The 15,692-nt window shown below is 37.3% G+C and overlaps 1 protein-coding gene across 2 annotated transcripts in view; it reads right to left on the reverse strand.

Moving 5' to 3' along the window:
* helz (helicase with zinc finger) overlaps positions 1-15,692 on the reverse strand; it is an 81,114-nt gene that overhangs the window by 63,387 nt on the left and 2,035 nt on the right. For both annotated transcript variants that reach the window (XM_073856838.1, XM_073856837.1), the window contains exons 2-9: positions 10,781-10,987; positions 10,562-10,598; positions 7,097-7,221; positions 6,817-6,873; positions 6,644-6,692; positions 6,457-6,532; positions 1,253-1,457; positions 824-925 (exon numbers count right to left, since the gene is read on the reverse strand). In XM_073856838.1, the coding sequence (XP_073712939.1) occupies positions 824-925; positions 1,253-1,457; positions 6,457-6,532; positions 6,644-6,692; positions 6,817-6,873; positions 7,097-7,221; positions 10,562-10,598; positions 10,781-10,969 (840 nt within the window). In that variant the 5' untranslated portion in view covers positions 10,970-10,987. The remainder of the gene's footprint in view (positions 1-823; positions 926-1,252; positions 1,458-6,456; positions 6,533-6,643; positions 6,693-6,816; positions 6,874-7,096; positions 7,222-10,561; positions 10,599-10,780; positions 10,988-15,692) is intronic.

Here is a 15,692-nt window from a genome sequence, read left to right on the forward strand (position 1 = left end):
TTTAAAGATTTTTTTAAGTAATAACAACTTACATCTAGCCCCTTTAAGCCTTGTTTATAATCGATGTGTCCGCACGAGCGCAAGGGTGTGCACGGCAAAAATGATGTCAATGCGGATTGGGCGGTAGTGCACGAGACCCCAAGAGGCATGAGTTCCAGGCGAATCTGGCTGAGCATGACGTCTCATCACGCCGGCACCCAGTCTGTGCGTCAAGTATAAACACCTCCCCAAACGGAGGCTCGCGCTGTGGAGCCAGATAAAAGTATACAACGCTTCAGGTAACATACAGGCACAATGCTACATTGTGCATGCGTCGAACCGTGCAACACACCGTTTTTTTTTCATGTACCGTGCCACCCCTAATTGCTAAATGACTGTTCTCATTACAAATATATTCCAAAGAAAAGTGAAAGATTTATGAATGATTTTGCAATACAAAGAGGATGAGGTATAAGGTATAGTTCTGTCAAGGTTCCATGCAAAGAAAGTTAAATTAAAGCTTTTCAACCAAGGACCAGTGGGTTTTTACAGATGTAAATTTGTGTATATTTATTGTACAGTATGAGTGCGTTGATGTTTCTGAGGATTTATGAAAATTAGTGTTCACAGAGCTGTGTTTTTCTAGTGTTCTTGCTAAATAATTTGTAGTTTGATTAGTTAATATTAACACATTATCAGAACGTTAAAGTTTAAAAAAATGATCCGGCCCTCGCAAGGTGACGTTATTTGCCATCAGGCCCTCAAACTTAAATAAGTTTGACACCCCTGGGTTAAGCAAAAAATTTATCCGTGGCATGTGAAGGGAATGTGAGGTTCCTCAAACCTTGCAGAAAAGAGTGAATGTCCAGGCATGAGATGATTTTTTGCTGTGGACGGTAATAGAGAGGCCTGAGCTGTGCTCCACAGTCACTCCATCCACGCAGTCGTTCATCTGAAACACATCACAAATCATCTTAATAAATACATCTGTCAAATCTCAAAGTTGAGCATTTCTAACAGTTTTGGCTTTACAAGTATTGTTTTACTAAAAAACACTTTCGACTATCACATCGACTGCTGAGTCTTGACATTGGAGACAGTAATGATATCAAATTAAGCAATTTATTTGTCTTTGTTTAATCCGTGTCTGCAGAAAACTCATCTTATTTTAGCTAAAACAATAATGGCACTTTACTGAACATTGGCAATGAGTAGATTAGTATACTAGTATAAATAATAAAGGATGAAGGCATTCAGTAGTGAAGAAACATGAGTTCATCACTCTCTCAGGTGAGAGCGAGTTGATCCATTTCTCAATGAGCGCCTCCATGTAGTTTTCAGTGAAATGTTTCCCATCCTGCTGCTGTTTGAGACGGATCAGTCGAGAGGCGTAACGCCGCTGCCACTCCGTCAGTTCCTCTTGCGAGTGAGCCGATGTACACTGTGCTCCGTACCGACACAAACCCTGCTCCAAAAACCTGAACACATCAATACAACATCAGCACTTTTTACACTATACCGCAATCACTTCATATCATTCAAAGCCCAGCACACAAGGACAATGTGATGAACGCTGCTATAAAATCACGTAAGGTAAACAAGACATTTAATACAATACCAAAAAAATATATAACATGCTTTTGGGAACTGAAATTTGTGAAAATGACATAAAATAGTTTTTACGAAAAAGAGTAAATTGGCAATTTACACAGAAATTGTAATTATGAACTAATCGAAAGATTTACACTTAACGCAAGTAAAGAAGGTTTACACAAGAAACGCTAATATTTATTTAGAGACGGGTACAGAAACCTTGCATTAAACAGGGCCCGGGGATAAATTAGATCGTTTCATAGTACCGCTAAACTCCAACTTTATAGACTCTGTTTTCGGTAATAATACTTAATATTGCTGCAAAAATGCAAAACATATGCGAGAGTCGCGTACAGTGCACATGACGCAAGTTTCATTATCACAACGTCAAATTTTTTCATTGTATGCAGATCTTTGCACGTACTTTATACATGTAGATCACGTATGCGCGTATATGAGAATGTAGTATGAAGCCCAAAAGATGCATTGCGTTTTGTTGGAATGCGTCAAACGTCTGTGTACACGTACGAGTGAAATAAACCATGCTTTGCAAGGCCGTGTGTTCGCGTAAATGTAAAAAACTCCGTTAGAAGACAGATACTCCTATTATAACACACATTTAATTACTTTTTACTTTGCAGTTCTTCATTGTTGGTACAAAATAAACGTAAAAAAAAAACCTTATCTACATACACGCATTTATTTCTGTGATATATAAATCTAAAACACTGAAGTAACTTTATACTGGTGCATTTATAAATAAATGTATAACAATAGTGCCAGAAAGATAGAGCTTGTCATACACCCTTACTTTATCATTAATGATGAAAAGTAACCATTAGTAAGTCAACCTAATGTGTAGTTGCGCATACAAAACTTTGCTTTACTAATTTTACATTCTGTACGTATATATTTTTAAATATTAACAAAAAGAACCAATGACATATCCTGTTAAAGTACCAGATCGACAAGCAATATCTGTTTTAATACCATCTTAAAGGCGCCAAAGAATGCACTGAAATAATCTGTTAAATTGTTCTCTGAAGTATGTGGCTTTATTAAAGGAATATTCCATTTTCTTAAAAGAAAAATCCAGATAATTTACTCACCACAATGTCATCCAAAATGTTGATGTCTTTCTTTGTTCAGTCGAGAAGAAATTATGTTTTTTTAAGGAAAACATTGCAGGATTTTTCTAATTTCAATGGACTTTAATAGACACCAACAATTAACACTTAACTCAACACTTAACAGTTTTTTTCAACGGAGTTTCAAAGGACTATAAACGATCCCAAACGAGGCATAAGGGTCTTATCTAGCGAAACGATTGTCATTTTTGACAAGAAAAATAACAAATATCCACTTTTATAGCACAACTTTTCGTTTAGGTCCGGTCCAGCGCCACCTAACGTAAATGCGTAGTGACGTAGGGAGGTCACGTGTTACATATATAAAATGCACATTTGCGGACCATTGTAAACAATAAACTGACACAAAGACATTAATTAGGATCAGTTGAAATACAACAACGTCGGAACGGTCCTCTTTCACAACACTTGTAAACACTGGGGCGGAGTTTCGCGTTTGTCCTCTGTGACCTCTTGACGTGATGACGTATTGCGTCGGGTCACGCTGGCGCATGACGACCGGATCTAAACGAGAAGTTGTGCTATAAAAGTGGATATTTTTTATTTTTCTTGTCAAAAATGACAATCGTTTTGCTAGATAAGACCCTTATGCCTCGTTTGGGATTGTTTATAGTTCTTTGAAACTCCGTTGAAAAAAACTGTTAAGTGTTGAGTTAAGTATTAATTGTTGGTGTCTATTAAAGTCCATTAAAATGAGAAAAATCCTGCAATGTTTTCCTCAAAAAACATAATTTCTTCTCGACTGAACAAAGAAAGACATCAACATTTTGGATGACATGGTGGTGAGTAAATTATCTGGATTTTTCTTTTAAGAAAATTGAATATTCCTTTAAGTGCAAAAAATTTAAAGACGGTAGGAATGCACCGAAAGGAAAATTCTTTTCCAAAGCCGAATAAAATGAAAAACACTCAGCCGAAGGCCGAATACAGATTTTTTTTATTTTCCTAATTATTTTGCCTATTTTCTCACCATTGCACAAGTTACATTTTCAGAATGTCATTTACTTCACATTATTTAAGAATAAAATGTTTGTTTTTTTACATTCCAGCCGTCATTATAGGGCCTTTTTACACCTGGTCACTTCTCTGATTAGATAGTTATAGATAGACTTGTTAAAACTGTTCCATTTACGATCGACCACATAAATGAGTCTTGGCTAAACGGATATTAATCCCATCTTGTACTTCCCCACAAAATGCAAATAACCCATTACTTCGCCTTAAGAAACTTGCAATGATGCTTATGCAGCAATGTACTATATGTTAAGAAGCGGATGCACGCCTGCGTGAACGGTCAAAAATAAGCAGAGGGAGAGAGGGAGCCGCGAAGTTGACAGAAGCATGACAAAAAAGTGGGCTAACAAATTAGACTTTTTTTAAGAAACGTTGTATTTCTTGTTTAATATAACATGACATGAGATGAAGAGCTAAAGTCTCATATGTTGAATGCACTGCAAAAAATGACTTTCTTACTTAGTATTTTTGTCTTGTTTTCAGTAGAAATATCAAAAAATTCTTAAATCAAGATGTATTTTCTTGATGAGCAAACTAATACTAGTTTTTAGACAAAAAAATATACAATTTAAGTGAATTTGTGCTTGAGACAAGCAAAAATATCTGCCAATGGAGTGAGAAAATTTTACTTGAATTAAGTGTTTAAGAAAAAAGAAATCTTATTTCACAATTTTTTTCTCACCCCATTGGCAGATAGTTTTGCTTGTTTTAAGGACAATTTCACTTAAATTGTATATTATTCGTCTTAAAACTAGACTTATTTACTTATTTACTGAAAAAGCATCCTAATTTAAGAATTTTTAGATATTTCTACTGAAAACAAGGCAAAAATACTAAGTAAGAAAGTCATTTTTTGCAGTGTGGTGTTAAGAATGTCTTGATTTTAAACGATAAAGGAAAATTGTAGTGTTGTATGTTTTCGCTCTTTCTCCGACACTTTAAAATGCTTTCACCAACATGTTTGCTGCATTTGCGCGTCTCTCACTTTGTGCTGGTTGCTATTCGATCGCGTCATTAAAGACCTCATTGTTCTGTCAAATTTATTCGGTCTTCTCACTTGTTCGGCCGAACACCGAAAAATATTTGAAGAGTTTGGTTCCAAAACGCGATAAACGCCATTTTTGAAAAAAATGAGTTACTGCCAAAATCAGTATTATATCAGGTCAGTAGTTAAAAGTAAATAATTAATTTTACGCAAAATCCAATACCCGCCGTGATATTCTGTCATCTTTTCTCCCTTTTTTCCCAAAATGCAACAAACGCCACTCCTCCTTTTTTACAGAACGCAATAAATCCATTCCTGATATTACAGCGGACCATTCACGCAATGTAAACAAACATGGCAGCGCGCTGAGTACACGGAATCCTAATTTTCCTCATCTACTTTGTACTTCGTGATCAACAAACAAAACAAAATAATACTTTAATTGCATTGATAAACCTGTGATGGTTTTCTGTGACGGGAAAGAAACGTACGCCATCAACATCTATTAATTTCCGCGAGAGGCACTCGGTTGCTTGTTCTCCAGACAGCATCAAGCTTCTCATGCTAAAACATTGTGTTCTTAATATAACAAAGTAAGTGTTTTGGTTAATGCCATTAATGTTTATTTTTTAATCATTGTATACCACTAGTCAACTAAATAAATATAAAATGCTAAAGATGAATGCACATTTATACATTGATTTAATAGATTTATAGCATTTTGAAATAAAAAACTGTCATGGATTTATTGCATTTTGTGGAAAAAAGAATTCGTTTTTATAATAAATCTTTGAAAATCAAGTTATGGATTTGAATTTTTTATGTTTTTATAACCTAAAGATGCTATGTGAAAGTTTGTAACAGAAAATAGTGGTTTTTATCTTGTCACTTTCTTGGTATAGAAAACACGTTTTTACCGAAATTTGTCAAAATGGATTTATTGCGTTTTGGAACCAAACTCTTCATTTTGTTGCAATTTTCGGCAGAATAATTCTGGTTGCCGAACATTCTGTAAATCACCAAGTAACGGATTTACATGTCCATTTACAACCCTAGGATTTGTCTTTAGAATGAAATGGTCTATTATTACCTCAATTAAAAGGGTCATGAATATTAAAGTTGAGCTCTACTCTGATTGGCTGTTTCTCAGAGCAGCTCCTTCAGTAGCTTTGTGTGTGTGTGTGTGAACAGACCTTATGTTTGAGTCTGTATCAGATGAAAATACAAGTTTTGAGGAATAATCAATTGTTTGAAGATTGTTAATGGACGTTTCTGAGTGGAAAGTTTGTGTTTTTTTCAAGTATAGGCCTCGCTGTAACGTCAATAGTAGAACTTCAGCCTAAACGCTAGCATATAGCATTAACTAGCATATAGTGCTAACTCAACAGTCACAACTTTGTTTTAGCATTGTAACAACATTTACTTTATTTAATGGTGGGGCGTACATCTCGACTGTAACGTCACAACTGGTGTTATGCTGAGATTAGCCTGTTTTCCAGCTGTCTTTTGTTTTAAATAGGAAACAATCGCGCTTGAAGCTTACGATATGTCATTAGCATGTACAAAACTCTTATTATTATTTATGTATGCCTAGATAAATACAGTTTTACAGTCTACAGCACCTTTTACATGCTAATTTTATTTTTACATAATTTTTTAGGGTTAACATGTTCTCTTTTTAATCCAAGTCAAATCACTTAGATTCATTGCTAACTGCTGACAGGAATGATGGTGTACCTTTTACACAGCGTGTACTCCTCACTACTGGTGACCCCTCTAGGAGGAGGTCGAAACTGCCAGCCCTCCTGAACATCTGACCAGAGAAAATAAAGACAACACATCAGCACCGAGCTGACGGAAGAGCTAAAATATCAAAAGATGAAAATAGATCCTGTTTGTATTGTGCAACCAAAGAGGAACTTACCCTCATCGGTCTCTTCAGTCAATTCTGAGGCCGCTTTACTCCTCACAGCCTGCGTAAGAGAAAAGACCTGTGATTCAAATACGTACAAAAGCAGACAGCTACAGATATGTGGACCTGGAAAAGTCATTTAAAAAGTCACACTGACGGTGTGTGAGAAATATAAACAAACTGACCTCTATTTCTGAGAGCAGCCTCTTCAGTCGTGTCATGTCTTTAGTCATGATGCCATTCTAGGACAACCAAACATTTTGTCAGGCAAAAGGTTAGAGCTTTGGAATAAAACTTTGTTTAAGACTGAATCTGTAAAGTTGAGGAATTGTAAAAGTTTGCAGTACATTTTCGATTTTACTACATTCAGATATCAAACTTAAAATATAGCAGCTACAATAAAAAAACGTCTACACGGCATGATGAAATCTATGTACACGTCATATTTTTGTGGGTTTGCTTTACCATTGGTTCTCCATAAAGTGCTTTAGAGAGAACACTGCACACTTCCTGTAAGCTTCCATCCAGCATCAGATTCTGAAGCCCCGCCCTGAAACTGTCTTCTCCCGCCCCCAGCTCCTCAGCAAACACTATATGAGCAAAAACACATAAACATACCCCCAATGATCAAACCTGCATCCCATAATCCTCTTCTTTTTAAAGAGAAGAATATTTGATGATATGCCCTCATGCAGAACTAGAGATAAGGATGTACCAACAGGAACCAGTATGTTGGCCTATGCAGTAGGGGTGTAACAATACATCGATATGTAACATAAAATATCCATATGAGGTACCTTTATTTTGACACTGTCTGTGTCGTCATTCCTTGACGTAACGTCCATCTATGCATTTCTGCCAAAGTGTGCATTTAACATTTATTTTCATGTGCTAGTGTCAGCAAATGAATGCAATGCAGCAACAAAGCGGTTGAAACAGCGAAAGAGACAGAAGATGTTGTGACTGCTATTGGACGCAAATCGAGGGTTTGGAAATATTTGGAAAATGGATTGGACAGATTGGCAAACTGAAACCGACTGAAACACTAAAGACTTTGACGTTGTCATCCTAAGCTTGATTTTGTGACATTCGTTGCTTATTTCTCTCTGATTTGAAAAAAGTGTATTTTTTCTTAGATTGTTGTTGTAAATGTCCCAATTGGGACAGGGATTATGCCTTTTTTTTAAAGTTTAATTAAACGTTCATGTTATATATTTTGGTTGCATTTGTGAGTTATTAAAAATTTAACTGCTCAATTAGCCTCTTAAAGTATCAAATGAATCTAAGCAATTTCAAGGTGACATAGAATGATTGAACGGGGTATTTATTCTTGTTCTGTGATGTGACATGTAGACAACAATATTTTGTTTGGGTCTGTAATGCCTTAGAAGCTTCCAAAAAACCTCTCTCGGAAAGCTATATTAGGGGACCACCTATTTGGCATCTCTTCGGGCTTAACTGGCAACCTCATTATGAAATGCAAGCACTTGACGGTGATTGGCTGCCTTTGCTGCCACTCAAAACAATGTAAACTTTGCCGTCTCCAGAACACGGACAGACCAAAATGTTACAGATAGAAGAGCACACCTCGGAACGCAACTCGCCAATTTGGCTCGAACTTCGCGAACACTGCTGCAATTTACTTCCTGTTGGAGGCGAGAGGCCGGATGTATACAAATTATTCTGAAGGGGAGGGAATTGAACGACTGAGAGTGCGGGGGGAAGGTTACATGCATCTGTTGTTCAGATTGGGCCATTTTCTGGCGGACATTTCTAAAGGCCGGGGTTTACATTTTTTCCGCGCACGTGTCCGCGCAGCTTTCCAAGTATACTCCCCGCGGCTACACGCGGATGGCCGCGTTCGACACTATACCCAATACAAACGATTTCTTATTCAAATTATTAGTCTAACAGGCCGTCAAGGCAGCACTGATCTCCAACTTAAATCTCTTTTCTTGGACTACAACAAACACAAGAATAGTAGGCAACAGTTTACTTCCTGGGCCCGTTGACGTAGACACGATGGTGACTTACAGCTTGTAAGTAGTCTATGTTTACATTTAAATAATTTACTACTGACTAAACCATGATTTAAACACAAGTTTTGTGCAGCGTAGAGTGGCGCGCTGGTAAAGTTGATCGATCAGCTTGCTCATCTTTATTTTCTTGATCAGATTCAGCTCAGGAGGTAAAGACGGTATTACCTTCGGTCAGTATTGCATTGTGAGCTAATCTTCCAAACATGGTAAGGGGTGTCACTTTCCGGGTGACAACAGATGTATTCAGGCCAATCACAACGTTCATGTTAGCTGGCCAATCGGAGAACATTGCGCTTTTCAAAACGATGAGCTTTGTACAAAATCAACGCGTTTCGGGGAGGCAGGGCATAGAGGAGCAACAAAAATGTACGTTATGTGGAATATAACACCACAAACCATGTGAACACAATATATTATACCAAATACACAAAATAACGTTGTTTTTAGCAACCTAATAGGTGCTTTTAAAATTTGTATATTTAATTAGGGGTGTAAATTGGACATCTTGTCACAACAATATATTGATTCTCTCAGCCATAGATACAATGTATGCCGATATAGCAACAATTCTGTGAAACGATTTCGATTTAATTCAGTGACATATTGATAGATTTTGCGCTATTTAGACAGAGTCCTACAGCAGACACATAGTGCTGTTACCACCGCTTTGTTGTTGCAAACGCACAGACATGTTATATCTTCAGTAAGCAATTTGGCAGAAATGCATAGACAGATGTACATTACATGAACATGTGGGGAGTGTCAAAATGTCAAAAAGTTGATATTTTATGGGTGGCATTAATGCATTGTATGGGTGATTCTCACGAAACCATTGAAACACCACGGCACTAATGATTTTAGCTTTAAAATGTGTAATATAGTAACATTAAAAAGCATCAGAATTAACACAATACTGTGTTCTACCTTGCACAATGTGTGATTTCAACATAAGAATTTATAATTGTTAAATTTTATCTCATTTTCTGCTGAAATTCTCATTACCGCAATGTGTCCGGCTGTGTTTGAACATGCGTTATGTTGTAATTTAATCAAATTAGCACAAAAATATTAAGAAAAAAAATAAATGGATGTTTTGCTAGACTACTGTAGATGACAGAAAAAATATTTACTGAATATTCATGTATAATAATAATGAAGAAAAATTAGGAAAATGATGTGTCCATGCCTGATGTTCTCATCCTCCGCAACACTTTTTGAGAACAGTTTAAGCGCACATACAGAATTTTAATAAAGTTTGATTTTGAGTGACCAAGCACATGGACCAGTTACTTCAAGATGGCTACCAGGTAAGATCATTTTTTTACAGTTAATTTGAAATATTGTCTTGTCAGAATGCTTACACGACATTTTGATTATCATTACCGCAACAGATGCTTATTAAATGTTAATTTAATTAATAGAAGCATAATACTTTGATTTTAAATGCATGTGCAGAATCTCCAAATTATGTTCTTTCAGGTTTGTCATGTCATTTTGAAAATATGTCAGTGTTGATGTTTTCTGACTGTTGCGGTAATGAGATTTTTTAGGACTCATTTTTTTAATTATGTTACAAAAAGTGTTAAATGATAAGTAAAAGTTTTTAAATTAATGTTCCCATTTACTCCAGACTTTGTTTTTCAATGTCTGGTGGGGAAAAAAGTAGATTTAAGCAATTTTTACATTTTCATGCTTGACATTTTTAAAACCAAGTTTTCGTGAGAATCACCCGTATAGTTAAACATTGGATCAATCCATATGGATGTAATTAGTATTTAATATAATATTTTGATTATGTTGCTGGAGTTGACTTCTACACAATCTTCTCTTTGTCCACCCTTAACAGATTGATATATTGTGCATAACTGAAGAAATGTTTTCATTATATTACCATGCTTGCAGTCTTCATCTGCCTGGTCGTAGTCCTTCTGTAGAATCAAATCAAGTACAAAATCAGTTTCGCAAACTATTTAAACAGTAACGTTTCAGATTTAATTCCCAAACCAAAGCAAATGTTGCATGTTGGTAAGCAAAAATCAAATACATAAACATCATTAAAGCAGATAAAAGCAGTGTGACACAGCGTGCTGTTGACACACAGAAGTCTCACCAACTGCAGTCGTGCTGCTATGCGGTAGAGCAGCGCGCGCTTGCGAAGGAGGGTCGTGCCGGGGGTCGGCGTCCGGGGTCCCATGGCCAGCAGGGCCTCTGTGCTGTGAGCCACTGCTGCCTCATACTCCTGCCTCACTAATGATCCAATGGCCTCGTCACATGACTTCTGTGGCCTTCTGTCCTCCATGACTCTGGGACAGAGTTTCTGTCACAAAACATATAGTGGGTTACACAACTACCCATAAACAGCTTCCAATATTTTTTTGGGGGGGGGGCTCTTTTGCACCATTACACAGTTCCCCAAAAGTATTTGGACAGTTCAGACACAAGTGAACATGAGATGGAAATTGCAACACTTCCATATTGTGACATATTTTGGAGGGCTCATCATGTAAGAACAAAAATGTGGGGTAGGACTTGATATTATTTATTTGTGTACATTTATATTTATAGATTTAGCAGTGCTTTAGCAACTTCAATCAATATATACATATATACATACTGCACACATAATTACATCTACATGCATTTGGCAGATGCATTACAAGGTGTATATTTTATTGGCATGCGGGTTTGAACCTACAACCTTTTGTGCTCTACCAATTGAGCAACAGGAACAGCACAATGTGTATTATGAACAATGGAGTTTGGATAATGCAATAGATGCAGCTGAATTGCATCAGCAGCACACATCAGAAGTCAGTCAGTCATGACAAAAAGAGCAAGTTATGACAATGCTAGTCAACTCAAAACTATTTCATCAAAACTGGAGAAATTATTCACAAAATATCTTTTAAGGTGACTATGAAAGTATGGTTGCCACGATTATGAAATTTGGCTGACGGTTAATTATCTAATAAATTGTAACGATTATGACGATTAATTGTCTGTTTTATTGCATTGACATTTAATTCTCATACATTGTGTTTGTTTGTTTATGAAATAATTTTCACACATTGTTGTGAATATGTCAATTAAATATTTTGCAATGTGTACCTGGCAGTAAATATTAAAACACATATTTAAAAGTAATCTGATAAGGTCTCATTTATACAGGCGTTGCAGCTCCCCCTTGTGTTTTTTAGAGAGATGTGCAATCATTGCAGTGATCTGAATTCATCGCGATTAGGTCAAACAATCAGCATGTGTGTTCCTGGGATCGAACCCATGACGTTTTGTGATGACAGAGTTACCCGCAGCATATTTCAGTTAAGGCGGGCCACCTAAGCTTGGAAACCCTACCGCCTTAACTAGGTCGTCCAAAAAATAAATAAATAAATAAATAATGTAAAAAATCGCTGCACAAAAGGCCGTCAACTGCATCTCGGGGAATAGCGGGGACGCGCGCCACGTGGCCAAAATGACAAAAACGTGGTACGGACTGCACTGTCTGAAGATAACTAGCCAGTTGATAAAACATCTCGGAGAATAGCGCGGACATGCTTCACACTGCGAGCGTGCACGCGCACCACACGGCCGAAATGAGATAAAGACGTGGTCCATCATGTCTGGAGGATAGCCAGTTGATAAAACGCGTGCCTGTGAGAACTGTAAGTGGACTTATGTTTTGTGTTTATTTAAGCCTGTTATTGTATTAGTCTATAGTTCTTGCAAATTTAAAGTAAGTTAGCTGGTGATTTTGTTGTTTGAGCAACCTGCTAGCTAGGTTTTACGTGCCTGTTGATTAGATATAATTGTTGAGCGCTCTTGCTCACTTTATTTATGTGCATTATTTACATGCTACAGTAGTTACACTCCTTTAAGATAATGTAATTAATAGTGGGAAATAATCAGTTTTTACCATTTTTGCGCCATCTATCATCGTTCGCCAGACGATCTACAACATCTGCTTTAGTTTGTGTTTATTAACCCTTTAGTTTCACTTCATCACGCAGCTATTCCTGTTAGAGGTAAAAACATTCAATTAATTTATAATCTAGTATGTGTTCATTTTTTCTCATAGTTTCTTCAAAATTAAGTTTTAATTGAGTGTTTTAAATAAAAATATTTTAATTTTCATCATGACGCATACGCCCCCTTTGATTGCCACGTCCTCGGCCCCACCCACCTGCACAACCCTACCACCTTAACTAACAAATTTTCTGCGGGAAACCCTGGATGATAATGCAATGCCCTACCACTGAGCGACAGGAACACATCATATAAACTTTCAAACCAAGGGGCATCTATATTCAAAGTACACTAGAGCTTTTTGCGTAATTAATTTACTTTTCTGAAACATTTTCAATGATGGCTAGAGTCAAGTTGATTTCTACCCACAGATGAAGGACATCACATTACAGTAACTAAAGACTTTATTTAGACAGCATAGTAAAGAGTAGACAGGAAAGCTGGACCGGCAAAGGACCTCAGAGCACACCGGTGCTACATATCCATGCACTAACTGCAGTGCTATCGGCGCCGATAATTATATACATTTAATACGCATTATTACACTGACGCTGTATGTATGGACACCCTTCAATTGTGAAGTCATATTTTCCTCTTATAATTAGGTCACAGCTGGAACATCCAGCTGGTCTGAGTTAGCCAGGGTTGCTGAACACTTTTTCCACATTTTTTGGGAAAGGCAGAAACGGAACGCTCCAAAAATCATATTACAAGCAACTGCAACAATATCCAACTCACTGAAATATCAAAACACTGTAACACGCCTTATTCTCCAGGATCTGCCCATATGAGCACACCATGCAGCAATACAGCTCAATCTGAATGAAACTGATTTGTATGTTTGTTTCTGTGCCTACTCTGAGGGATAATTCACCATTTTCTCACCCTCAAGTTGTTTCAAATCTGTATACATTTCTTTGTTCTGCTGAATGCAATGTTCGTAGCAGATCTAGGGCACTATTGACTTTCATAGCAGGAGAAAATAATACTGTGGAAGTGAATGGTGCCACAGATCTGTTTTATTATTAATGTTTTATAAAGTATCTTCATTTGTGTTTAGAAATTTATGCAAGTTTGAGGGTAAGTAAATAGTGACAGAATTTTTATTTTTGGGTGAACTATCACTTTAGTATAATGGTACTATGGAAAATCACGATTTTGCTTTGACACATTATGCTTTGAAAAACTTTTAAGTACATCTTAAATGCCATGACTTATAAATATGGTGATAATTCAGTAGCACGGTGTTAACCTGACTGCACCATGGTAGAAGCACAGTATTTTTAGGGCAGCGGTTCTCAAACTGGGGGCCATGAGATGGTGCAGGGGGGGGGGGGGCTTTTATTACAAAAAATAATTAAAAAATATAAAAATAAGGCTACTAATCAACATCACTACATTACATTGTATAATATGGGGCTGGTTTCACAGACAGGGATTAGCTTAAATCAGGACTAGGTTTCAGTTTAATTAAGAAATATAACTAGTTTTAACAGACATGCCTTAATAAAAACATTACTTGTGTGCATATTGAGGCAAAACAAAGGGCACTAATGTATTTTAAGATATGTCAGTGCAAGATGTTTTCAGTTTGGACATCTCTTACATTTATTTTAGTCTAGGACTAGTCCAATCCCTGTCCGGGAAACCGCCCCTTAATGTTTTGTTTAATTCAAATGTTACGTTTTGTAATGTTTTTATGTCATAAATCTTCTTTGGGTGGTCCACGAAAGGATGCACCGTACACAAGGGGGGCCGCATGCCAAAAAAGTTTGAGAACCACTGTTTTTAAAAACACATTTTGCAGTTAAAGTAACACTCCACTGCCATTAAAAATATCCCGATCATTTATTCACAACCATGTCATCCAAAAATGTTTAACTCCTTCTTTGTTCAGTCGAGAAGAAATAAGTTTTTTTTAGGGAAAACATTCCAGGATTTTTCTACTTATAGTGGACTTTATTGGACCCCAACAGTTTACAGTTTCAACGCAGGTTTAAAGGGCTCTAAGGGCGCACTCACATTATCCAAACCAAACCAAACCAAACCATGCCCCAGCGCGAATGTCACCCCTCCCTACTCCCCCATGTGCATGCACTCACACTGTACTTTTATCGATCCGAGTCCGGGCGCGCTTTCGTCATTAAGATGCGATTGTTTTGAAAAAAAGCAGGAAGTAAAGCTCTCACTGAACACTGGAACCCACCGTAATGATAGGTCTGTGTTTTTTTATTCGGAGTCGTTTGGTGCGCGATTACAGACAGCCCTCTCACATGTCATCATATTGCTTAGTTGATCTGTCACGTGCGCAGCTCGGACATTCACGTAACCCCGCTGCGCGCATCAAAAGGTTTTTACGGCGGCAGATGAAGGTGAGTGGTCGCGCAGCTGACGTCTTCACCTTTTGAATCGCGCTCAGGCGCGAATGCGCTCACACCACAGCCTTCCGCACCTGAGCCCAAGTGAACCGCGCTCCGGCCCACCTCTGCAACCCGGCCGTGGCGCGATTAACCAATCCGCGCCCGGGCGCGGAACAGAGCGATCACACTTGTCAAACAAACCAGGCTTTGGGGGTCAAACGCGCCCGAGCGCGGTTTGGTTTGGATAGTGTGAGTGCGCCCTAAATGATCCCAACTGAGGCATAAGGGTCTTATCTAGCAAAACGATCGTCATTTTCAGCTTTTTTGAAACTGCTATTTTAAACTGCATTGAAACTGTAAACTTTGGGGTCCAGTAATGTTTATTAAACTGAGAAAAATCTTGGAATGTTTTCCAAAAAAAAAAATTTTATTTCTACTCAACTGAACAAAGAAGTAAACAACCTGGATGGCATGGGGGGTGAGTAATTATTCAGATTTTTTTTATTAAAGTGGAATATGTCCATTCAAATAACTAAAACAAGAGCATTTGCTTCAAATAACCATGATAACTTTGGCACAATCCTCCAAAATACCATAGTTACAACAGTTAGTGCAGTGTTTCTTAACCAGGGGACTGAG

This window comes from Misgurnus anguillicaudatus, chromosome 19, assembly GCF_027580225.2.
Source record: "Misgurnus anguillicaudatus chromosome 19, ASM2758022v2, whole genome shotgun sequence".
In the NCBI taxonomy this organism is placed as follows: Eukaryota; Metazoa; Chordata; class Actinopteri; order Cypriniformes; family Cobitidae; genus Misgurnus; species Misgurnus anguillicaudatus.